Raw genomic sequence first — 24,719 nt, 5'->3', positions numbered from 1 at the left:
GCGACCATAAATCTTTCAGTCTTACTTATCATCACTCCACATAGCATGCTTGAAATTTGATCAATCAGCACCAGAAGGAGAATAGATTTCATAATCTCATTGACCTTTTCCATTTCTAATTCCTGCAAACCTACAATTCAAACATCCAAATAAATGCAAATTGCACATATCTAGATTTCCAACATGAGCCAGCACAGGATTTGTAACACTTTTCCTCAGCACGATGGTTTCATCTCTCCTTGCTGAACACCTTGTACTTGTCCTAGCTGGGGGGAAAATGTTCAGTACCTTCTGTACACAAAGTATTCCTATTTGTAAAGTAAATTAACACTCAGAAGCAAAAATGTTGCTCTATGATACTATCGCCTCGCATGGCTAGCTGGAAAGCTTGCATTTCTGTAGACAAAATGAAGTACAATAGCGTGCAAGGAGTTTCACTTGTTTTGGCTGTGTTCCTTTGAAATGATGTCTAGCAAGTCTGGTGAAAAAACAAAATAGAAGCAAGGAAAAGCTATGCACTTAGTTTCTATTCAGCCAGAGCTTTTTCACAAAGAGAAAGTCTGAAAAGAGCACAGAGATCTTAACATTACATGCTTTTAATCACGCTAAAGCTAAGAATTCCCTCCCAGTTAAAGAAGAATTCAGACCAAAGAGTAAAAGAGAACAATACAATACAATCCACTTTTGATTTAAAATAATAACAATGAATACTACTATAAGGACCAGATAAGTTGGTGAACCTTACATGGTGCCAGTCCATGCAACAGAAAAACAAGGTAAATAATTACTTTTATTTTAATAATAAAGAATGCAAATTCCACTCCTGATATTCTCCCAGGTAAGACAGAGACTCTCGTAATAATGTTAATTCAGTATGTTAGAAACACACCTATCAAATCAATACTCAAACTAAACTATCAATATGGTATTATTATATAAAAAAATATTTAATAACCCACTGTAAATAATTAGAATGCAAGATACAAATAAACATAGAACACTAACTGTACTAACTATGAAGCCTCTGCTGATTTCATCAAATCTGTTTGCATGTTCAGGCAACTGGCTTCTGATATCTCCAGAGCCAGTGAAAATACTTTCTAGATGAGACCATGTGTGTTGAACTTCCATCCAAATGGAAATGACAGAAACTGCCATGTTTAATTTATTTTGCCAACCTTTCACTTGTTCAGTGAAATATACCACATATTTACTTTTCAGAATCATTTGCAGCCGAACCTAGAAAAACAAAAAACAGTGAAAAACTGCACTAATCAAAACAATTTATCAAACAGAAGAACTAGAGCTAATAAGAGTTTAACAAATCCTCCTTTGACTTATTGTATATCATAACAGACATCTTTGAACACTGCAAATGGGCAGCATTTTTTTAAATTATTTTTTTTTTTAAATGTAAGAAAATATAACCTTAGAAAGCTTCAAGTTTGTTAACTCCTACATGGAAACAGGAATTTTTGGTTTTTAGTAAATATAGTTACATAGCATACATATGATTTCCCAGGGCTAACATCTGGATAAGACATTACTCTCTGCAGTAAAGATTCAGGAAAAAAGTTTTAACTAAGCAAGTGTATCAAGAGAGTAAATAACATTGATATACTAATGCTTTTTTCTATTAATTAAATCCTTACTTGATTGTGGTCTAAAGTTTCAAGCAGCTGTTCATCTGTCTTTATTAAAGGAGCTCCATTCCTGTGATGCTCTTCATAAAAAAATTCCATGGCAGCCCATGCTTGGCTAATTTCTCCCAAAACCTTGGGACAAGAAGAGTAGTAATAACATCTGTCTATACATATCACATTGCATATTTTGAGTTGAAACTTTAATTAAATTATATTTAATTCACAGTAATGGTAAACTACACCACAGACAAGAAGTTAGTTTCACTAGGCTGTGAATTTTGCTCCCTAGGTAACGTGAAAATATTCACTTTATCATTAATTTCTTGAAACGAAAACCTTAATCAAATAAATAGTTTGTTACATGCTATTCTGCAAAAGCAGGAGGAAAATATAGGCACTTCTCACCTTTCCAATACCCAACTCTTCCACAGCATTGTCAACTATACTTTGGACTTCATCTTCTATAATAGTTTTTGAAGCTGGAGTCCCAGAAGGTATGTCAAGGTAGTGTCTTCTGCTACTAAAAGCCTGACCTGTAAAGCAAAGAGACAGCAGAGCACAAAATAAGTAATCAAATAAGAAAAGTCAGATATAAGCATATAACAGGATTCAAATGGAATCCAAGTAAAAAACAATGAAAGAAGTTATATGCGCTCTAAATACTGGACATACTTTCAGATCTATACCAAAACCATGAACTTAATCAGTCTAGATGAAATGTTTCTTCATGCTGTTACTGTATTTTTTTCATTTTGAAACAGTTTCGTACTGTGACATATTGTATATCATAACACTAAAAGGCAAGTTTATTTTCACAGCCACCATTGAAGTTGATGTAAGCTACAGGCACAGTATTTGCACACAAGCCTTCTTTGGCAGGGAGAGGGCAGGGGGTTTTTCCCATATTTTGTTACTGGTTTGTATTATATCAATTGAAAAAAAAAAAAAGCTTCAAAATTTTAATCAAGGCTTTGAAAATATTTAACACAGGCAAAAATATTTAATACAGACAAAAATCTTGTGCTAGGCTTGTTTAGAAGCTTTCTGCTTTAAAAATAAATATAAATGTATTTTTTTATAAACTGTATATGAAAAATACTTGATATATTGGAATAGAAACATTCTGTTATGCTCACACTCTTTTGTGGTTTTCTTTCAGCTTTCCAGATTACTTCATTTTAGAATGACTGAAAGTTGAGCTTCAATTTTTTTTTTTTTTTTTCCAAAATGTTTAGAACACTTTTTATTCAAATTCTGGAAACCAACAACCTGTCCATGTTATACTCTAGGAAGAAAATCTCTGGGAGTCTTTTTGAGAAATTAAAATAACTTTTTGTTGTTGGTGGGTTTTTTTGTTGTTGTTTTTTGTTCATACAAACTTCTTTAGGTTTTCCAGCTATATGATCAACAGTTGGGTAAAATGTATACATCTCTCCCTGTTCTGACACCTCCCTCTTTTTTTTTTTTTTTTCCTCTTTCTCCTATCTGCTGTCAGGTCAACAGTCTCTCTACACACAAATTCTTAAAAATGTATTAGTAGGCTAATATTTCAGGTGGCCTTTCTTTCCTTACCTTCCATTTCCTTCTGCACATCATTTCCTCTGTTCACTATTAAGAAATGTTTTCTTTTGCTAACCAGAAAAGTTTCTAGCCACATCACTTGGTTTTCTTATAAATATTTAACATGAATTATTACTGGGAAGTATTCCCCTGTCCCAGACAAGACAGAGAACCTTTCAAGCTTACTGCTATTTTCAGGCTCCCCAGGGACAGAGTCAGGTGTGGAAGAACCTTCTAATTTAGCAAGCCATGTCTGCCTTAGAATCATAGAATCATTTTGGTTGGAAGAGACCCTTAAGATCATAGAGTCCAACCATAGTTCTCTTGAGAAAATTTGGTCCTTTTTTTTTTTTCTGAGCAAGGACCACAAATTCACTTCTCAGCCCACAAGATGCCTCTGTCTGAAACCTCAATTTCTGCTCCACTTACATATTGAACAGTTGGCAGCAGTGTCTTCGCCACATGGCTGACAGTCCTGGTGCATCTATGGGTAGAGAACGAAAGACCATCTCAAGGGTCTCTCTGGCTGAATACTTACTTGCGTCACATTTGTGACCCGGTACTGGTGTCTGTCTCTGATTGCAGCATTTTGCAACTCCAGTATTGCTCTCCGCGATGACATCAGATTCTTGGCCTTTTACTCCAAGGCCCTATACACATCCCAGGAACGAACTTCTCTATCTAAAGACCACATTTCCTAATGAATAGGATTAAAATAATTGCAATAATTACTTTCCATTGACAGCTGCCTTGTTTACAGCTTTAAGAAAAAATTAAGAGGTTTGTGAGAAAACTCTGCTTTCCTGTTGCATGTGCAGACGTGTGGGACAGCTGTAAATAGTACAAGCCTAGGAAAGATTTTATTGGAGTCATTGGTTTATGTGGCAGATAAAGCAAAGGCTCTGGAAATGTACTTTCCAGTATGGCACTTAAAGTAATGGAACTGTGTTAACACCGCGTTTGCACTGTGATTTTATTATTACAGTTGGATCAGAGCCATTTACTTTACCACAGCCCGACATATTACGTTCAATTTTCTTGTTGGAGACAAAAGTATCAATACATTTAATGTATTCGAAGCCACCATTCAAAGGTGTAAGGGAGACCTCATGCACACTGGAGCATGATGAACATGACACAAGCAATCAGCTCATGGGCAGTGATCAGCACCTTCTCTATTCCACAACCTGTCATATGTGCCCAGTGACTGATGCAAAAGCAGGAGGAGAACACACTTATCTCAACACTCTCCTCATTTTTACCACCCCTATCACAGGATATGACCCTTGGTATTGTAACAGGCTAAGTAGAGTGTTGTAAGACATCTGCTGTATGTCTGATTCTTCTCTTAAAGCACTACTGATTGGGCACGTGATGAAAGCTATTTATGCCTGAATGAAATCAATGTGTAAAGAAAAATAAACTTTATACCCATTAGGTTAAGAACTTCCTTCCATACTAAATTATTATTCTGTCTATGGATCACAGCTGTTCCTTAGGTGTCTTACAAATAGCCTGGGGGCCTTTGTTGCTATTTTTGCTTCATACTTCCCCTATCTCATGGGAACTGTCTTCTGCAGGACTACTATTAACAAAACATTGAAAATACTAAAACAGAGAAAGAGTGCTCCCTTTAGAAAGGAGCATCTTTGCCGCAACTCTGAACACTCTGGAGCTATGTCTTACATCAGAGCAGATAAACCTCTGCAAATTTCATCTGCCTCTCAAAATAATGCCTTTCTTCTAGTGGGGCCTGTCATAAAGCCCCAGCTTCTTTATTCTTTCACGTACTGCCTCAATTCAGAGACATGACAGCACAGTTTGACCATGTATAATACCTCCACAGGGACCGCAAACTCATCCAGAAGAATAAAGTTTTAAAGGAAAGCTCCCAAAACAAAACATGTTCCAGAACATTCAGTCTGGATGCGAGCAATAAATCCACTGAAACATCAAAGTGGGTGGGAAGAGTGAGAAAGGGGTGGCACCACGACAGATAAATTCCAGAAGGAGACAGCTATGCAACCTGCCTTGGCAAAGCTTCTGAGCTCCACATCCATCTGTTCCACATTAATCTGTCTCCGCTGGGTTTTAGCCCAATCATCAATGCTGTTCTGAAGCAGAAAGCACAGATAAGTGTCAACGACATTTAGTAAAGACGAGCTTCTGCTACATAACAGATAAATGGATATAAGGGAAAGCCAGTCACACAGCAACAGCTCCTGAACCTTATTTTTTCCAACCCTACACCACTACTGCCTAGAAGTACACAAAATAATCCATCTTCTCAAAATTTAACCCAAAATCCAAGCATTTAAGCAGTTTCAATATTTCAGTATCTGATAGGTATACATACATACCCTTCTTGTGCTATTAAACATGCACCTGTATCTACTGATAATATACAGATACACCTGAGAGATGTAGCAGAAACTGCTCTGCACCCTCTCTTGGCAACACAAATGCCAAGCAAACAACTATGGAAAGAAAATCTAGTGCATGTGCCTATGAAAAAACTTCTAAAGGTAAAGAGAACTTTACAAGGCTGATTGCCCATATAGGTCTGTACACTGACTTTTCTGGACTCTTGCTTCTTGTCTTCTACAGTCTTCTAGTACAATCCTCAGTTCTGAAGTGGAATTTTCTCGCTTTTTGAATTTTTACTCAATGATTTTATTTATTCAAGCAAGTCATTGGCATTAAAAAGGCTAAAAATGAAACTACAAAGGTTGTTTTGCTTTGGGATTATCTTGAAATTGGTTAAATTGAGAACAGAGATATTTTCATTCTGAACAGCCTAAAACATAGCAACTATGACTTCAAAAACAAAAGCAACATGAAAGTATTCAGTATTTTAAACTTCTAAAAAAAAATAAATCAAAACTGTAAACACTTATAGGATCAAATTAAAGTATAAAATTGAAAAGATAGTCTAACTTTATAATTACATTTTTTTCAAATATCTTACATTAATATAAACACTAATATTCCAAATTTCTTGAGCAACTGCATTTCTTTTCAACATTATTTCATTTGCTTGTAGCCTGGAATAGCTACTTCAAATAATTTTGCGGATTCCTGCATTAGTAATATTTCATTTTCCAGCATTTCAAGCTCTTGATTAGCCTTGAATAGGAAAAGAGCACTCAAAAAAGCACAGTTATAGCATATATTGAGCTTACCCAAACCTGGCAGTGAAATCTATAGATCCTGTATATGTTATTCAATATAAGAAAAGCTGAGATCAATTATTGCAAAGAGGTTAAAAAGCTGTATTTGCATTGTCTTTCAAAGCATCCAGAAGGCATATGAAGAACTCTACATTTGAACCATAAAAAGAAAAGTGGCACAGAAAACAGTTAAATGATACTTTTATAATAAACCTCTTAACTTATTAAACCACTTCTTCTTACTTTAAAGTTGTATAAATATCAACAAACTGTCTTCACAATCTTTTGAAGAGATCTACTAAATCATCCACTTTAGATTATTGCATTATGCACATTATGCTGACTTTTAAAAAGAACATGAATAAAGAACATGAGGAAGTATTCTGATTTTTTAAATTTATTTCATCAGCAAGTGTATGCAACACTAGAAGAGAAACAAGAGAAACCTAGATTTGGTGTTGCTAGAATTACACCAGCTTCTTGAAAACAAAGAAACAAATTCCATCTGCTTCCCTTGATGAAACACAGGTAATGACACCTGTCACTGATCGTGTTCTCATAAAAAACCCAGAGATAAAAAAGACTGACCACAGAATTCAACATACATCAAGTAAACTGCATTTTCTTCTGATAACTGCAACCTCAGATGCCTGAAGAGGGGTTACTTTGTGCTTTACTAACATAGCTCTCTTCTTAAAAGCATTCAATTTTTTAGGCAATTCCTATTTAATAGAGTAACATAATCTTGAAGGAAAAAATATCACGCTATCACATATGGCAGAAATATATCAGTACAATATGTATATTGACAGTGAGGATACCCAAACACCTGCCTATTAATAAGAAATTACAGTGGAGGATTTATTTAACCACAAGCTATACTCTTATGTCATAGCTTTTACTCGAATTTTTGTCAACTGTAAAATAATTAATTTTATGGATCATTAGTAATCATAAACCACTTTAACTTGATGAACTCAGTAATTTTATGTACATTCACATAAAGCTTCACTCAGAAATATGTTGGGGATCTTCCACACAGTAAAACAGACAGCTCCACTCCTGCTGCTTTATTTTCAAATATATAAAGCTGACCTGGAAATAGCTTTCTCATTCTACAAATCTCCCCAACATCTCCAGAAAAAAAAAAAATCAGTAAACAATTAAAAACAAACAAACAAACCAACCAACCCACAAACCAACAAAACCCCCACACTATTCCATCAGGATGAAAAAAAAAAGACCCTGACAGGTTCTTTGTCTGTGTCAAAAGAAAGTAGGAGAACAATAAGCCCGAATCCGGGTCACTTCCGATTAACTAGAAGACTAGTTTAAGGTACATGTCAAAAATCCAACATTTATTTTCCTAGTCATCCCCTCTGTCTGGCTTGGATCACATTGACAAAGAAACAGAAATTCCACTGTGGACTGGAAAACTTACTGAAACTGGTGAGAAGTTTTCATATTGACTAACTAGATTATCTGATTAAAAATATTAGTTGAACTTCTAACCAATTCTATGTAATACTATTTACAGTGTAGTGCATCTCCCAAAACAGACCGCATAAAGGTCTCTCATATGCAGATGCTGCTCTAGGCAAAAAGGAGGATACACCCCTTGTGTACTAGCAATGTCAATGGTCAACAGTTGGAATTGTTATAAATTGTTATTTAATTCACATGTGTCTAATACTCCTACAGGAGCTTTCCATTCCCTGTGCTGCCACGTAAAAGCACATTTGCTGAAGGATCAGGAAAGGAGGAAGAGACGGGACACAATTTTCACATAACTTGGATGTTTAAGTCCCACATAAGTATCTTTGAACGTCTTGCCACCATAGAACAATAATATTGTTCTTCCTTCCAATCCCTAACATTCTGTGATTGTTTATGTGGGATACAGTAGTGTTGTCCTGAAGCAGAGAAATTCCTGGGTTTGCTAGTTACTGACCCATCCAAACAATCACTACGCAAATCTTTTACAGTTATAGAAAATAAGTTCTGAGAGCACTACTGAATACATTTCAATGCAGAAACAGGAAGTGTTCAGAATATACCAGAAATTTTGAACTGTACACACGCACAACCTGGATGTTAAATTTACTGGAGTAAGAGACCATATTATGCAGATCACACATGTTTAGTGATTAGTGATGCCTCATTTAAGGGCTGTTAACTTTCCACTAAATCAGTGACTACGAACACTTTGAGGCAGAGTAGGACCAAAATGTCCCTATTTATTCCCTCAGTTCTTTAGACCATTTAAGGTTTACTGAAGTAACTGGTATATTTTTGTTAATTATTTCATTCTTTTTTTCTGCCTACTTATTAGGACAGAAACTAAGCCATTATGCACCAACAAGAACATAATGTTTTATTTTCACATTGTAGCATACCTTTTTAAGGTGTTCATCACGTATATATCTGCAGTTATTCAGTTCTTCATAATATGTTTCCAATCAAATATTGTAATTGGGGCTAAATATCTCCATGATGACTGATTTTTGTAGAAAGCTTCCAAAGATAGTTAAGAGCTTGAAAATAAAAATTAGAAAAACAAAACGAAACAACAGCAACAACAAAACGCAAAAAAACAACAAAACAAATTAAGCATCAGAGTACTCTTCCTTTAATACTCTCCTCCCTATTTGATATCTCATCCAAAATTCTTCTGAAGCACAAATACTGGAACTGTACCAAGCTATACTATGGGTATGTGCCATGTGCTGATAAACAGACCAAGTATTTCCGAATATGCTCTTAAGTTGTGCTAAATAGATGAATTCTAGAATGCTAAAGAACAAAAAGATTTATGTGTGTTCTGTCTTTTCTTCTTTAACCTCAATAACCATCAACAGATCATCTTTCCTGAATTGTAATGCTTATACTTGTGCACAATACTCTGTTGGAGACCTCAACGGTCATTAAAAGGTGAGATTTCTCCTTGACAATCTTACATACCTCTTTCTTAATAACGTGACATCACTTACTCAGGTTCTACATAGGACAGCTCCTAAATTTTGAAGAACTGTTGCTGATCAGTTGTTCCCTATCTTAAATTTTAAATATTCCTGCCTAAGAATAATGCATACTACTGCAGAAACACACTCCAACTACACCCTACCCTGGACGCATCTGCCATCCATGAGATTTTCCATACCTTGTGCAGTCAAGTGCAAATACTGAATGTTAGCAAGAGGGGAATTTGTCTGTTTCTTTGAATTATGTTTTAGATCTGGCTTCAGCCATGAGTTAACCTCTGGAAAGAACCTGTATTCAGAACATCATTAAAATGATAATAGAATCAAAGAACTCAGTTTGATTCTGCAGCTGAAATACATGATAGTCAGTATTTCAGGGCATTCAATTCACAAATAGCTTACCTAGATATAAAGTATAATTTAAACAATGCACAAAACTGTTTTTCTAATAATAAGGAAGCACAGATTCATGTGTATGGGTACCTTGAACATGGATTCTAACCCTGAACAGTCATGAAATCCTATACAAAGAACTGAGGCAAGACATCTGTCAGGATTCAGGATTTGGGCTTTAAATTCAGTATAATCATCTTCAAACTCCTGTAATGTTAAAGTAAAAATAAAAACATAAAAAATGCATTTCTTTTCAATAGGAAGAAAAGCTAATGTGCAACATATGGTTACACTAAACACACAGTTGGCCTCTGTCACTGAACAAGCTTCTGAGATTATTGTGTTTCAGGTTTTTCAGTACTATTTTAACTGATGAGCAATGATCAGTGCTACCTAACGATGATGCCTTTTTTTTTTTTTTTAGAGAAACTGAATTAGAAACTGAAGCACTTGCTTAGCAATACAGATTCTTTTTAAATAACAGCATATGATCTATATGTGTGTGTACCACTGCAAGATCGCTACATGTGTGTACTAGTGATATAGATATTTAACTAAAGCAAATTATTAAAATATTTTGTTTAGGAAGCTTGATAAGATGGACAGACACCTACGTCAAGTAATATCACTCCTTACTTTTATGCTGTTTCACCTTGTTAACCCTCCCATTAAACAAAGAACTTCCCAACAAGTTTTTACAACCCAAATTATCTCTGCTTATAATCCTTAAGTAGGATATTATGAGCATCAGACTTCAGCTACTCAGACACTTGAAGTCAACTCACTAAGTAAACAGTATCTTTTGACTCTGACTCATTGTTACATTTAATTAGATTATCTTAAGAATCCACAGCTACCACATGTATTAGGCAATAGAACGACAGTCATTTTTTTATAGCACAGCTGTACTTTTTTAATACTCAAGGTGATTAACCATGGTCACGAATGAGGTCTGTTGGAAAAATAATATCAGAGCAGAAAACACAGGTTCATATTAATGCAACTTCATGCTGGCTCTAAAGGGAGAGCTCCAGCATCTTCTGCCTTGTCCTGTTAGCAACACAAACAATAACATGTACATGTAAAGCTACACTTGTTCCTTTGTAAAATATATTACACATTGATGATCTCTCAGAAAATATTCTTTTTTTTTCTTTACAACTTGGCTGCATCTCTATTCTGTTGCGAGCCACTTGAAAAACAAGTAAAAAGCAGTACCAGTAGCCAACGTGGACATTTAAATGAAATGCAGCATCTTTGGAAAGGTATAACAAATTAACTTATTTATTTAGCAATTTTCTTTTCTAACCCGCTCATCCCTTGACTATGTGTTTTTTGTTTGTTTGGGCTTCTTTTTAAATACACTGCACAAACCCACACATATATACCAAAAACTTATGACATGATGAACTACATGCACTTCTCCATAGCAAATAAAGAAATTCAGATTTAGTTCTGTGACTGGGTGTGATATGCATTTAAAAATATGTAGACTTAACATATCAAGAATCCTTGTAAGGCAATCACTCTGAGAAGTCCACGTTTGTGGTCTGAAAGCTAAACACCCTTTGCTCCTCTTTGGAGTCAAACCCCCCTTGTCAACCAGACCATTGCCCTATTCTGGATTTTGGGCCTTTGCATCCACATATGAACCAAAAACCTCACATTGCCTATTCAGAAGCATGTGAAACCGGTTCTTGGAAATATGTGGACACTATTCATACATCATACACTGAATAGCATGAACCTTGAAGCTTCTGACAAACAAATTAGCTATAAGATGACAGCTATTGTTTGATAAGGCTCCTGATTAGTACTGTCAAACCCAAAGCCAAATAGTTTCTGAAGAAACTGGGGAAAAAAAAAAAAAAAAAAAAAACCACAAAAAACCCAACACTTTACTGATGACAGTAAAAATAGCATAGTAATTGGTGCTTGGTATTCCACTTGTGCTTCTGTCAACATTAAGCCTGCCATACATGACTAAGAATGACTCAAACTTGAAAACTAATACTCATTGACTGTGCTTTATTTCATGATAAGCTGGAAAGTCAACAAGCTTACAATCCACAATGATCGTCCAGAAACATGCTGTAAAGGTTGCTCTTGTCTTAAGTCAGTCAGGTCACTAAGGAAGGACTCACTGCCTCAAAAATTGATCCACTTAAACCACCTTACAATCTACATCTGGCCAAATATGATAATTGCTGTACTTTAACTAGAATCTTAAAACTGTCATTCCGGTGTCTCAGCACCATTTACATTTATGTACTGAGTATGTAGGGAAACCTTCATAGGAATAAAGGCAAAACCAGGCGAACTACATACCAATGCGAGAAGGGGTGTCTTGAAATCACATCTCCTACAGACAAGGATGCTTCAGAGCATCCTGCTGCCTCAGAAGGCAGACAAAAATAAAAAACCAAAACACACAACCAACAGTAGGTCTCTGCTGCCACTCATCCTTTCTGAGGCCGCTTTGTAGATTTATGCAGGGATTAGCAGGAGTTTAGTGTGAACCGTAAGGGATTTTATCAAGAGTGACAAAATTGAGAAGCACAGTATAGTGAGTCCTGACCTTAAAACATAGGAAGCTTTGCTGTGGATTTTAAAGCAGTACCAAAGACATTAACGACTTTGCAAGGCTTCTTCATGAATTAAACCTGTGCCATTCATTTAGTTCAAATCTGGTTTACGACTATTCCTCTGTTTTTTTAATTACCTGGATTAAGCCACGTATTTGCAAGAAAAATCAGTGTGCATACACACAAAATATATTTCCTACCACATCTAACAGAACAGTACATTTCTCTATTCTGCTAATTACACTATTAGTAATATCTATTATTTTAATAGCAACTTGAAGATTTGGGACTGTTTCAGAAAAATTTGCCTGTTAAAATAACACTTTACCCAAAACATGCATTCTTCTTTCCTTACTGTGCTGCCGAAAACATTGTGCAGTAGGTCTGAGCTGAACACCAGCAAAGCTGACACCCATCAGGGAGGTTGAACCCACCTCCTCATTGTCTGCAGCTGTGCAAACCCAGTATGGCTTGTGGGTACGCAGGTGTCAGGAGCACAGCAAAATGGCAGGGACACACCTAGGAAAATCAGCTGGTGTGAGGATTTTGGGGGTCATCCAATAGAGAGCAAGAATTTCATGTAAATTAAGTGCACTCAACAACCAGATTAGAAAAAGTATGTTTTTAATGTCTATTATTTGGGGTGATTGAATCGCGCTTGTGATGGTGACCTTTTGGATTAGGATGGCAAAGAAGAGAGTCATCCGGGGGCACCCATTAAATCTGCAGCTGGCACTGGGGAATCATCTCCCTCCAGCTTCTGCCTTACCTGCCCTGGCTGGGGCACACACCTGCGAGGGGACAGACAGGGGCTCACCAGCCTCCTCATTTCAAGAGGAATTTAATCAATACCCCCCCATTCTCAAAGACAGTGGGTGCAGGGCCAAAAGGCAGAATGAATTTGGCTGCTGTTCTGCCGGCTGTGCCTGTGAGGGGGGCAATCACCAGGCGCCTCTATTCCCCTCCCCGTGCGTAAAGCTGAAAGCATCCTCTGCGCTGGGAGCAGAGCCCACTCTGAAGGCAGCCGAGTGCTCCAGCCAGCAGGCACCGAGGCCAACCACATGACGCAATAGGATACTTCTATACCTGAATTTGTGTTAAAAGTGGATGAAATCCTTCGGAAAGCACCGTTTTCCAATTTTACAGATAGCTCTAGCTATGAATTGACACCAAAAATCTTTAAAACAACAAATAAGGCTTTTACGAAAAGAACAGTAATAGACTTTCTTTCTGTCTTATCAGATATGCATACCATGGCTGTTAGTGAGCATAGTGTTAAGAACTACTTTAACTACTATTGCAAAGCTTCACTATATATCAATCATTTTAGAAAACTTCTCTATTTTCCAAGTAGAATCAACTGATTTATTTACACCAGAACTGTATATAAATTATACCCTAATGCTCATGAAAAAAAAGCTCACAGAACTGTCAGCAAAAAGTAATTAAATAACCCTTTTTTTCTTTTTTTTTTTTTAAATTATTTTTGGCAATGTGTGTGTGTTGGGAAGAGGGGGATTTCATCTCAGTTTCTCCAAATTTATTTCATTCTCTCAGACTTCTTTAGTAAGAGTCATTTGAATGCTTCTCCACATGTAGCACTTCTAAATAATTCTGTCATTTAATTAGGAGAAAGCACCCGGAATTCTTTTCTTAAGAAAATGAATTTCTAATTTAACTAGAAGTGGGAGACACTGAACACAGCTGTGCACTCATCTCATGTCTAGTTCCGTTCAGCACTATATAATTCCCAGTTTCACAACCTTCAAGTTCACAGACATTTTAAAATAAACAAGGAAATAACAGCACAAATGCCCATGCGCGGGGTACAATATTACCATGTTATTATCATCTGAAGGACTGCATGTTCTCTTTCTGAAAACTTCACAGCTTTCCAGAAGCTCTTCACTCCTTCTGCAGACTTGCTCACTTAAAATTTTCCCTGTGGTTCCACCAATCTTCAGCTTTTCCAACTTTTGAAATTCCAACATGTCAATGAAAGTTTCCTATATTAAATTAATAAAAATTAATTAATGGTATGCCTGTACAAAACCAGTATCAAACCTTATGGTTTAGATGCTTTTTGCCTCATTTGACCTTCTCTCTTCCAGTTTGGCAGAGTGAGAAGTTAAAATCTGTGCCATCTTAAATAATTAATACGAAAAAGTAGCGGAGGAGCAACAGGTAATTCCAGCAAGGCTTTACCCTGGTTGAGCCATTTATAGGATTAAAAGACAAGTGGAAACTAATCGTCCCATAGAACATACAAATTTAACTCCATTTTCACTTTATCAGATTAAGTTTAAAAAAGCCTAGATTAAAAGGGGAAGCACCACTAAACACATACTTTCCTGTATAAACACATGATTTATTATCATAACACAAAATGTTGCTATGAAAATTAAACATAAATCTTTCTCAGAGGAGTAAAATTGAACCCATTTCAAGCTCCTCTGCAACATGTGCCAAGTTAATTTCTATGGTCTCTGATTTCACTTGAATGAAGTAATTGTTTTATGCCCCAAGGGGATGGAAATAACTGGTTCCTTGTGTATCTAGAAACACACACCACCCATTCTCTTCAGGAGCAAACCAGAAGTGCACCCTAATTGGCAGCCAGTCTGGACTCCTACTGCAACTGCTTCCAGGTTCAGGAAAGCATAAAAAAAGGCCCCATCAGCAGGAACCAGAAGCTATGGCTGTTCCCATCCTATACAACTATCTTAACCACAATATTAGAAAAAATATTCTACACTCCTTTCTCAGCCTCAGATTTTTCATCTTCGCTCGCTTGTTGGCACAGATTTAAAAGGGGAGGTGAAGAGTACTCTGCCTCGTCCAAGGACTAGCCTAAAACACCACATTTTTTTCTAGCTATAAACAGATGACTCCTTCTTGGTTCTTAGAAAAAAACGGATGCAGTCGTCGTGCTCAGGAGGAAGTCCCAGCCATGGGCTGCATGTGAAGAGCAGCAGTTTTCTCAAGCAGCTTCCAAAATTCTGGGAAGGGCTGGATTTAGGAAACATGTTTTTCATTTTTCTTTCTACTGATACTAGTCTGCTCCTTGTACAGCATGTGATGTTTGCATTCTATTCAACACTCCTAATTTTTCCTACACACTGTAATTTTGCACTCTAGATATTAGAAACCTGAGTCTTGTTGTCTGTATAACTGAGAATAGCCCATGTTTCTCAGATATTATATTTATCCAGAAACATAGATGATAAGTAATACCTCAGTCTTCAGTAAGCAGTTCAGGAACACATCAGATCTGGAAAACAACATCTCAGATCTGAAATCCCATGGTTTAGATTTCTTGCCACAGGTGAAATAACTGCAATCTCTTTCTGTGAGTAAAGAATGAATTATTAAAGCTTTTAAAGGTAGTTTTAGCTATTTTCACATGCTCCAATGCTTCTTCAGCTTCTCCTTTGAAAAGATTTTTCTGATGAAAGATACAACCTAGACTACATAGAATGAAGAAGAAATTTTTTTTAAAAGTAACTTTTAAAAATTCAGTCAGGACGTGAGTCATAAAGTTACTCTCCACTTTGTATAAGAACACAAAAATAATATGTATTATCTTTTAATATTGTTATCCCTAGCTATTCGAGTTCGTAAAGTATCTCATAATGCATCTCTCACTTTTGAGATGCTCCCATAGTATATTCAACCTGTCACAAATCCCTCCAGCTAGACTGACCCTGATGTATCATCTTTTGTACAGTGAACTTTCAGGAAATAACAGTGAAGGGACTTTTCTCCCCCAATAAAATTATATTGGAAATGTATTCACCTCTTTGCCATAACACCTCCACAACCTTCGGCTACTAATTCTCACATAGCATATGTTGTGCCAGCATATACAGAAGTGCCAACATAAATACTTCTAGTTTTTTTCATTTAGTAAATTAACACTAGAGGGCTTCCCCCAAACTCAGAATCAAACCTTGGACACATGCGTACCTAATGTATAATTCTGGACAGTAACACGAATAACCTGAAAGAGAGAACCAGGATTCATGGATAACACTGTCTGCATGCAGTAAGCTGGGGGAGGCGGGGCGAGTAGTGATGAGGACAGGACTACAGATTGGTTTTTGTTGTTCTTCCTTTATCCCAAACTTACACTTATTACAGATTCACATCAAAAACATAAGGTTAATATCTTTAATTAAGGCAATGCAAGTAGGGTTGGCAGACGAGGGGTGGGGGAACAAAAACCTTCTCCTGGTCATAGTTCTCATTCTATCTCCTCCTGCCATATTCTTCTAGTTCATATTGCCACCCCTCCTAGGCATGTCTTGCCCTCTCTCCCAGCCTTACAAGCTAAGAATTACGTATGGCTCCATCCAAACCTTCTAGCACCACTTCAAAACCTGCTATTTTGGGCTGAGATCAGGCTCTATCCATCAGCACTTGTCTTCTAACAGAGAGCAATAATTTGTCAGGCATTCAGATGAACTTCAATGAAAATTTTATAAGTCAGCCTGTTAATGTCCAGTTTAAACATGTGAGGAAGGAGATGGTGTAAAGTCAGAGTGGCAAATGGGGCCTTGCCATATTTTGTAACACAAACATATAAACACAGACAAAATGTACATCTCGTTCACTCTACCCTTACCATCTTCTATTTCCTTGAAAAAGTCCTGAGAAGCAGGATAATAGCTGCTTTCTTTGGCCTTTAAGATCTTCATCATTTTTTGAAAAACAGTACTCTGAAGCTAGAATTTAACAAAGGAGAAAGCAAGCAATTAAAGATCAAGGCCACCTGTCAAAAGCATAGAAAAAGAAGGGAAGTACAGCACTATGATTGTACAGAGCTCTTCTTCCCCCACTCCCCTTTACATTTAAGGATGAACAACACCAAAATTTGGAATTTAGTTCTCATCGGAGGAAAACCATAAGAAAAAACCTTGAAGGCAGACCTAAAAAGGCTGTTTATGAAGACACAAATCACACCTCCAGATCTATTTACTAAACAAAACCATGGCCAAGCACCCTCTCAGAAATTACTGGCAGCAGATCCTTTAAACAGTTCCTTGAAATCATTCCAGATGTGAAAAATCTGCATTTTACTGTTTAATTTTCTAATAAATAAGTTACATGGTAATTTGGTGTTTGGATGGATGCTGAGAGTTTAACATAAATGTTAAATAGATTTTATTAAATAACTTTTTATTACACTTTGCTAGTGTTTACAAATAGAGGAACTAATGATATATAGCAAAGCATTTTAATAAAATATTAAGGGAACATTAAATTTTACATTCTTCCTTTTGCACTCTATTTTTTCCCCTTTCAGTCCCTTCACTTAAGCTGATTCATCTGTTCTCCCTCAGTTTTAGGTCCATACTTAAGCTATTCTGCCTGGCACACCCACTTTGCTGCCATGACATACAAGGAGCTGACCCTGTTCAAGGCCTTCAAAATCATGTTATTGACAGGATTATAAATCTTTGCCCACTCAACCACTGATTATCAATCATCTCTGTACACAGCCAGTCCTAAACTGAAATCAAGCCTTTGGTTTACTTAAATAGTGAGTTCTCTAGGACATGAATCATGTTATTGACGTTGCTATATGTAACAGATGCATATCATAATGATAAGTGCCATGCTCCTTTTTGATGCCATCCTTTCAGATTAGTACCGTTCTCATTGAAAATGATGAGGCCTTTTATGATAAGGGTACAGTTCACTCAAGGAAACAGAGAAGTGCAATCTACTGGAAACACATTTGAAAGGTAATTCAACAGAATAACCTTATTGTGTACCCTTGAAGCATAGCTTCATGTGATTCTGGTGACTCTACAGACAGCTTAAATCTTGCTTTTGAAATTAATAAACCCAAAATATAGATTCTTGTAATTCCATGTTTTCATATGACAGAGCAATTAAAATGTTTAAAATATATTAATTGCACAGAAAAGACATCGAAACACCTTTTAATGCTTATAAAAAATTAAGTAATATAAATGTTATGTTTGGAACACTATTTAATTACCTTCTCACTCATACAATTTACTACCAGTTTACATCTGAGACTGAAAACCACCAAAACGAGCTCATTTCCCCCCCTTTTCTTTTTCCTCTCATGTGTTGCATAGGTCACACAGCAGGCTTTCCTTACTTATTTTCAGCATATATTTGATGCAATTCAGTCTTTGCTGCAACTACTGGGAATAGGAAGATGAGTTCTTCCTGACATCAGTACTTTCAAAATTTGCGTTTTATTTCGCATGATTTCCATGTGATGTTCTGTATCTTAGGCAACACAGCCTGGCCAGGACCTGTGGTTTTCCTTATTGCTTTGAATAGGTACTAACACTTGGAGGCAAAGCAGGAGAACTAACGTTACAAATCAGTACTAACAGTAACTTGGCTATCGGTGACATACTGCAAACTGCTCCTTTAAATCTGAGAAAGAAAAGCTAGCCCAAGTCACGCTTCTCAAACTTCTGACTATTTGAATCAAAATTGGCTTTATATTTTCTTTTTCTAGGCACAAAAACATATACTTGAATCTCAGTCAAATTGTACTGCAGATGGAAATTATGTCAGAAACAGATTGCAAGTAGGGGAAGAAGGGAGCAGGCACAGTTCTATATCCCCTATACCCAGTATTTTCCTAAAAGGAGAAACGAATCTTCTTAGTAGCACAAACCCTCCTTTCCATAGGTTTAATAGCCACTAGTATATGCCATTTAAATCCAGTTTACTTGCAGGCTATAAGCTCATATTTAAAATTATTTCGTAGAAATAGGCACCCATGATACCCTTTTGAAAGATATTTTTTCTGTGATGCAAATGCATAACACTGATTATGATTTTTTTTCAAGTTCACACATCTATTTTAAATTCTTCATCTTCTTTCACTATTTAAACATTTCCTAACTTCTCTCCACATTGTTTCTTAAACTGCGTCAGTACAGAGTTGTGCTCAGGACAGCATGTAGAAACCTGCAGCATGTTACTGTTTGTTATGACACTTAAAATTAATCATGTGCTCAAACAAAAGTTATTTTGCTGAATTAGGTCAAAGCCATAGACAGATTAATTAAAACTTCACACCAGCATCCCAAGTGAGTTTCTTGGAGGAATGTCTTCATCAGCGTGTGGACTTGAGTCACTTCAGGCTCTCATAAGGCTTAAAGTACGTTATTGCCGAACATCAGAATAGATGAGTAACCTTTGAGTTACAGAGTTCAGGGAGACAGAGTCCTTGCTATGAACTTAGTTTTAGGGCCTAGCGCAGTTATAGATGTGCTGCTACATCTATACTATGTCTCCTTTACTCCTCTCTGTGCCAGAGTTATTTACAAACAGGAAACCGAAAAATGACACAAAGGGAAGCAATAAGGAAAATAGTGATGCAAGTCCGCTCTTGCATAAGTAGTTACAAACTCGAGGTTCACTTTTAGGGTTTATTTTTGCTTGTTTTCATGGTGAAGACATTAATTGCACAAGTGCAGCCTCAGCGTACCTGTTGCTTTGCACTCAACTGTGCTGTGTAAGCAAGTGGGCAAGAACACAAGCTAGAGAAGCCAGGATGAGCAGCACGGCGCTTCTGTTTATTTGTTTTAACTATCATTCCTCCCCTGAGACCTACTTTATTAGGCCCTGATGGAGTAACAAATGGCTTCTTCAGCACTTTGGAGCTCGCGCTCCCTCCAGGCCTGCACCTGAGCACCTCCAGCTGCTCCAGCACGGTGGAGCCCACACCAGCCCTCCCCTCCTCAAAGCCTTCCCCAGATCTCCCACTCGGGCCAGTTCCCATCTCGCCCATGAAGAGGCCATGCCTTACACTGCTGTATGCTCCTTAGAGACTCGTAAGGCTGACATTCATTTAATGAGTTCATTTGTGGCTTTATGAAGGAAGTTATGCACCCTTAACACAATAAACTCCTTAAACTTCCCGACGTTCATAAATCTGATAGGGTTTGGGTTTGCTCCAGTGTGGAAAGGAGGAGCAAAAATTACATCTTCGGGGTTTATTCTTCTGTTGTTGTACACTAAAGTCACAGTATGAGATGTCACTGGAGCTTAGAGATAAGATTTAAATGTCAAGGCTATAAATGAAACTCCTTGTATACATACTGAGCAAGCACTTAATTCATGTCAAAATCTCTACACTTTCATTTCTCACTTAGTCTCTTCTTTGCAAAAGTTTTTAATATATTTTATGCTAAAAATAATTATTAAGCACTTTTTGCTGAAGACTATTGTTTTTATAACACAGAAGAGCAACACATGGAGACTGGAAGTTCTGAGATATTTAAATTAAAAACTTTAGCAGGTGACGCTGCTGGGAAATTTTGGCCTCTCTCTGCACAATATGCTAGTTAAGTAAACAGACACAATAGTGCTACAGATACTGTTTGTGACAAGTAAATCTTAGATATTTGTTTCCATAAAATCAAACTAAAGCAGAAATAATCCCATTCTCATTTTAAGCAGAAATACCTAAGCCAGCTGAATGCCTGTATCAGGTTTCACAAAAATCAGCTTCCTTAATAAACACAGATTTAGCAATGAACTGTGAACTTAGTTGTCAACTTCCTCTTCTCTTTAAGCTAGCCACGATTTGCTCTCAGTCTTTTTCTCTTCTTCACTAATCTTTAAGAAAAATCCCCTGACCTTTCCAAACTGCCCAGCAGTGGATTTCAGATGCATTCAGGTTGCTGTGCTTGAAATCCTTCTCCTTTGAAGCTGATGGGAGTTTTGTCATGGGCTACAATCAGGAAGAGATTTCCTTCTCGGCAGTAGAGTTGCAGTTTTCTCCCTGCCCCTATTCATAACCGCTGTCTCTCAAGATCAAACTGCTGAGATAATGACCAGCCTGAAATCTGAAGGCTGCTAACAAAGTACTAAAGGACAGGAAGATGAAAACTATTCTTTTTGTCATTGCCACCAGTATTTATCCACAGTATCTGGAATACTGTGACATAAACTGCACACACTTATTCCCTTCCTGAAACGTCAATTTTTGTCATAGAAGTGTAGGAATAAAATGTAAGTGTTCTGTGAAACCTGTTTGGCTGTTCTGGTCTTAAATTTGTGTTTCCTGCGTCCCAACTACGGACACGAATCACTGAATATTGGTCTTTTCCTCAATCCAAAATTTGTTCCTGGATCTACAAGAAGTAGGGTATTTCCATTTAAAACATGTTATTTTGATGAGCCAATGCTTTTCAAAATTTTGAGAAATAGTCCCAGATAATCGGGGTCAGAAGCACAGACGCGACTCATGACCTGCAACGAGCAGTATGACAATTTTTGCTTTCATGACATTGCCTTTTCATACCAAGCATAGATCCACCATCGGTTTAAAGCAGAGCTTCAAATGCAATTTTAAGGAATTTATACTGCAAAAGTAGGAGTCTGATCTGGGTTATGGCCTCTCTGTAATTTTTTTTTTTTAAGATATTCACGTAGACTCGGCTACACTTCAAAATGAAATATTTCATTCTATTCCCAGAACTTTTATAAGACAAAAAAACCCCAGACATTTTGTACCCAGCCCTAATTCTGAACGTCTACTACACAGTGTTGTTAATAAAACAAGAGGTTTCTATGCAACTTTAAGACATATACACTAAAAGAAATTGCACATATATGAATTTAATTACTTATGCCTTATTCTTTAAGAATACCTCATGTAAATATTTGTTTTCATGTCTTATAAAAGTTATCAGGAGTTAAGCTAAGTTTTTAAACCCTGTATATGAATCTCCTATGATTTACATTTCAGAAGCAGCACGGTTTGGAGAAAACTGGTAGAAAACTAAATACTTCTGTTTATTACTACCCTCTCAGGAGCTTTCCTCCTTTATGAGCTGTAAAAGCCTTTAATCGTGTGACTTAACAAACTGTTTTTACATCATATAGCCAGCAGAGAGTCAGTTTGAGGTGAGGACTCCCTGTGTGCTGGTGTGGCAGTTTCCCCACGCCACGGCTCCTGCAGGAAAGGCGGTTCGTCATCACTGCCCACAAGGGAAGTGACTCACCCCTCATCTTTCACAATGACATAGACTGGACAAGAAGGACAACACCTAGTGCTGCACGGGGATGGCTCTAGACACCTGAGCACAGGAAAGAATATACACTTCATGCTGCAAACAATTCAAATGGCAGCAGTCACATGCATTATACGAAAAGCAACAAAAAGAAAATAAGAGTGACACGCTACACAGAAGTAAGCCTCCAGCAGCAAGCCATCTCTGAGGAGTCTATAGAGAGTGGAGCAGCTACTTTTTTTAAAGAGTCACTTTTTTTCTTTTCATTAGAGTTATGCTGCATCACTTTTCTCTGCTGCCAGTTAAAATCTCATCCTTGTTTTTACTGCTTTATTAACAAGTATTTGGCTATAAATCCATCCTCTCTGAATGCTACCGTATGCTCGAGTGGCGTTTGAGACAGCTTCCCAAACTGAAGGTTCTTTCTGTTCTCCGTTCCAAGGCCTTCTGTGGTCTTCCTCATGGCACTGACAGCTTTCTGCATCACTTCATGTGGCACCTGAAGCAAGTAAGATGCAGGTTATCAGTTTGACGGTGTCACTGTGGCACTGTTGGGACAGAATAAAGAAGATGAGGAGAGCCTCCACTGCCCATCAATGCTCTCCAACAACCAATGCATCACACAAGTCAAAATCTCAGCCTGTTTTGTTGGGACTGAGGGGAGAAAGCAAGGTATATAAACAGGCACGCTGCAAATCCAAAGAATGTTTTCCAGAACACCTATACTACGTGAACATACATATACACAGTCTTCCTCCTAAACCTGCTTTTCCAGTTTCCCTGTGGATGTGCATTGACCTTTCCCAAGCCTTTGGGCTTGGAAATATGGTCATGCAAATCACCTTTTGAAAACTATCCCTGGATACTTCACACCACCTTTCATCAGTACCATATTTCAATATACATAATTGCATTTAGTCATCTATATTCTCTCTGCCAAAAAGATGTATATTCATATCTTCCAGAGAGCCTGCTTTTTTCACTAGCAGATACAGAATTACGGTCATGCTTCCAGACACCAGCGAGGTTGCATTTTAGGACATGAGATGAGACTGCCACAGACCTAACTCTGTTCAACTCTATACACATGACTCTTGAGTTAGTGGGAACCAAAATAATATTTCTGACAGCATAATCTCACTGTAAATTATGTATTCATGTCAAAAATTAACTAACTCTTCAAAATCTTGTTTGCCAGAGCTCTGTATTTCATGACTTGGCAGCTGCGCAAGTTACCGTGAATTTCACTGCTTGCTCAGAAATACAGAATCTGGATTTTCATTGAAGCAAAATACTTTTAACCTACCTGACAAAGTTAAAAGCCATAACTGAGTACAGGTTGGTCCCAGTTCACCCCATCACACCAACAAGCACATATAGCATTAAGTGCCCCTTATGGCCAGGTTGTAGCCCCCTGAATACTATCAGAGGACAAAGAGGGACTGAGGCATCTCCTCAGCAGAGGCATAATCCCCTCAGAGAAGGTCAGCATGTTCCTGGCATAGACCAGCAACTAGAGGTGAGAAACAGCAACAGCCCTGGCCATAGCACAAGTGTAACTCCGTCAGTAGGAGAGGGGAGAGAAGGGGAGCTACGCTACACACAACTGAAGTTTTCACAGATTTTCCAGCTGGACATTACATTAATGAAAACAGCTAACTTGCCACAAAGATTTTAGCTGGGACTGAGCTTTACACAGTTCTCATATTTCTAGTTTTCAGCACAGATGCCACACGGCCGGTACAGCAGAGGAGAAATCAATGACTTTTGTCCAAGTAAATGGCAGAGATCTTCAAACCACATACCTTAAAGGGAGGAGAAGGAAGTAGAGGATGGCAGGAAGACTGCCACTGTAAAGCATCAGCATTTCTAACCTTTGGTTAGTATCCCAGAGTTAAACTATTAAAATGTATACAGCTTATTTGAGAAGAGGTATAAGTGAAGCCTCACAGTGATGCAAAGAAGAGTTACACAAGCACATAATATTTGAGCCTGCTGATCAAATTGAAAATCTGGAATCAGCTTGAGGTTTTGTCCATCCCTCACTCGAAAAAAGAATAACTTTTTTCGTTTTGGGCTAAGACTAAATTTCATTGAGACGACATTCTCACCATCTTCACTGCTGGTCGCTTCGCTCTTCAGACTTTCAAAATAACCCAACCCTTGGAATTGAAAAACAAACCGAACCAAAACCAAAACAAAAAACCACCTCTGCTTTCTCCTGCTATCCACACCGCGCGAGGGAGCAACAAAACCTTCTAGATTCCCCGGAGAACGCCCACCACGAGCTGGCCGCGGTCCCCCGTGGGCCGGCAGGGAGCACCCGCGGCGGCTGCCGGCGCTTCCCGGGAGCGGCCTCCCCCAGGCG

General features: G+C 37.5%; 1 protein-coding gene across 1 annotated transcript in view; it reads right to left on the bottom strand.

Annotated features, from left to right (window-relative positions):
- The window catches only part of DNAH11 (dynein axonemal heavy chain 11), a 135,374-nt gene extending 115,262 nt beyond the window's left edge, over window positions 1-20,112 (bottom strand). The window contains 17 exon segments of the mRNA XM_065627906.1: window positions 26-130; window positions 1,011-1,239; window positions 1,653-1,775; window positions 2,049-2,111; window positions 2,114-2,176; window positions 3,742-3,900; window positions 5,234-5,317; window positions 6,172-6,200; window positions 6,203-6,348; window positions 8,612-8,694; window positions 8,770-8,907; window positions 9,838-9,954; window positions 14,171-14,338; window positions 15,567-15,669; window positions 15,671-15,777; window positions 16,282-16,332; window positions 19,945-20,112. Of these exon segments, the coding sequence (XP_065483978.1) occupies window positions 26-130; window positions 1,011-1,239; window positions 1,653-1,775; window positions 2,049-2,111; window positions 2,114-2,176; window positions 3,742-3,900; window positions 5,234-5,317; window positions 6,172-6,200; window positions 6,203-6,348; window positions 8,612-8,694; window positions 8,770-8,907; window positions 9,838-9,954; window positions 14,171-14,338; window positions 15,567-15,669; window positions 15,671-15,777; window positions 16,282-16,332; window positions 19,945-20,112 (1,936 nt within the window).
- Window positions 20,113-24,719: the final 4,607 nt, after the last annotated feature.

This window comes from Caloenas nicobarica, chromosome 2, assembly GCF_036013445.1.
Source record: "Caloenas nicobarica isolate bCalNic1 chromosome 2, bCalNic1.hap1, whole genome shotgun sequence".
Classification (NCBI taxonomy): Eukaryota; Metazoa; Chordata; class Aves; order Columbiformes; family Columbidae; genus Caloenas; species Caloenas nicobarica.
The sequence above is the reverse complement of the archived record's forward strand: the minus strand, read 5'-3'. Positions and strand labels throughout refer to the sequence as shown.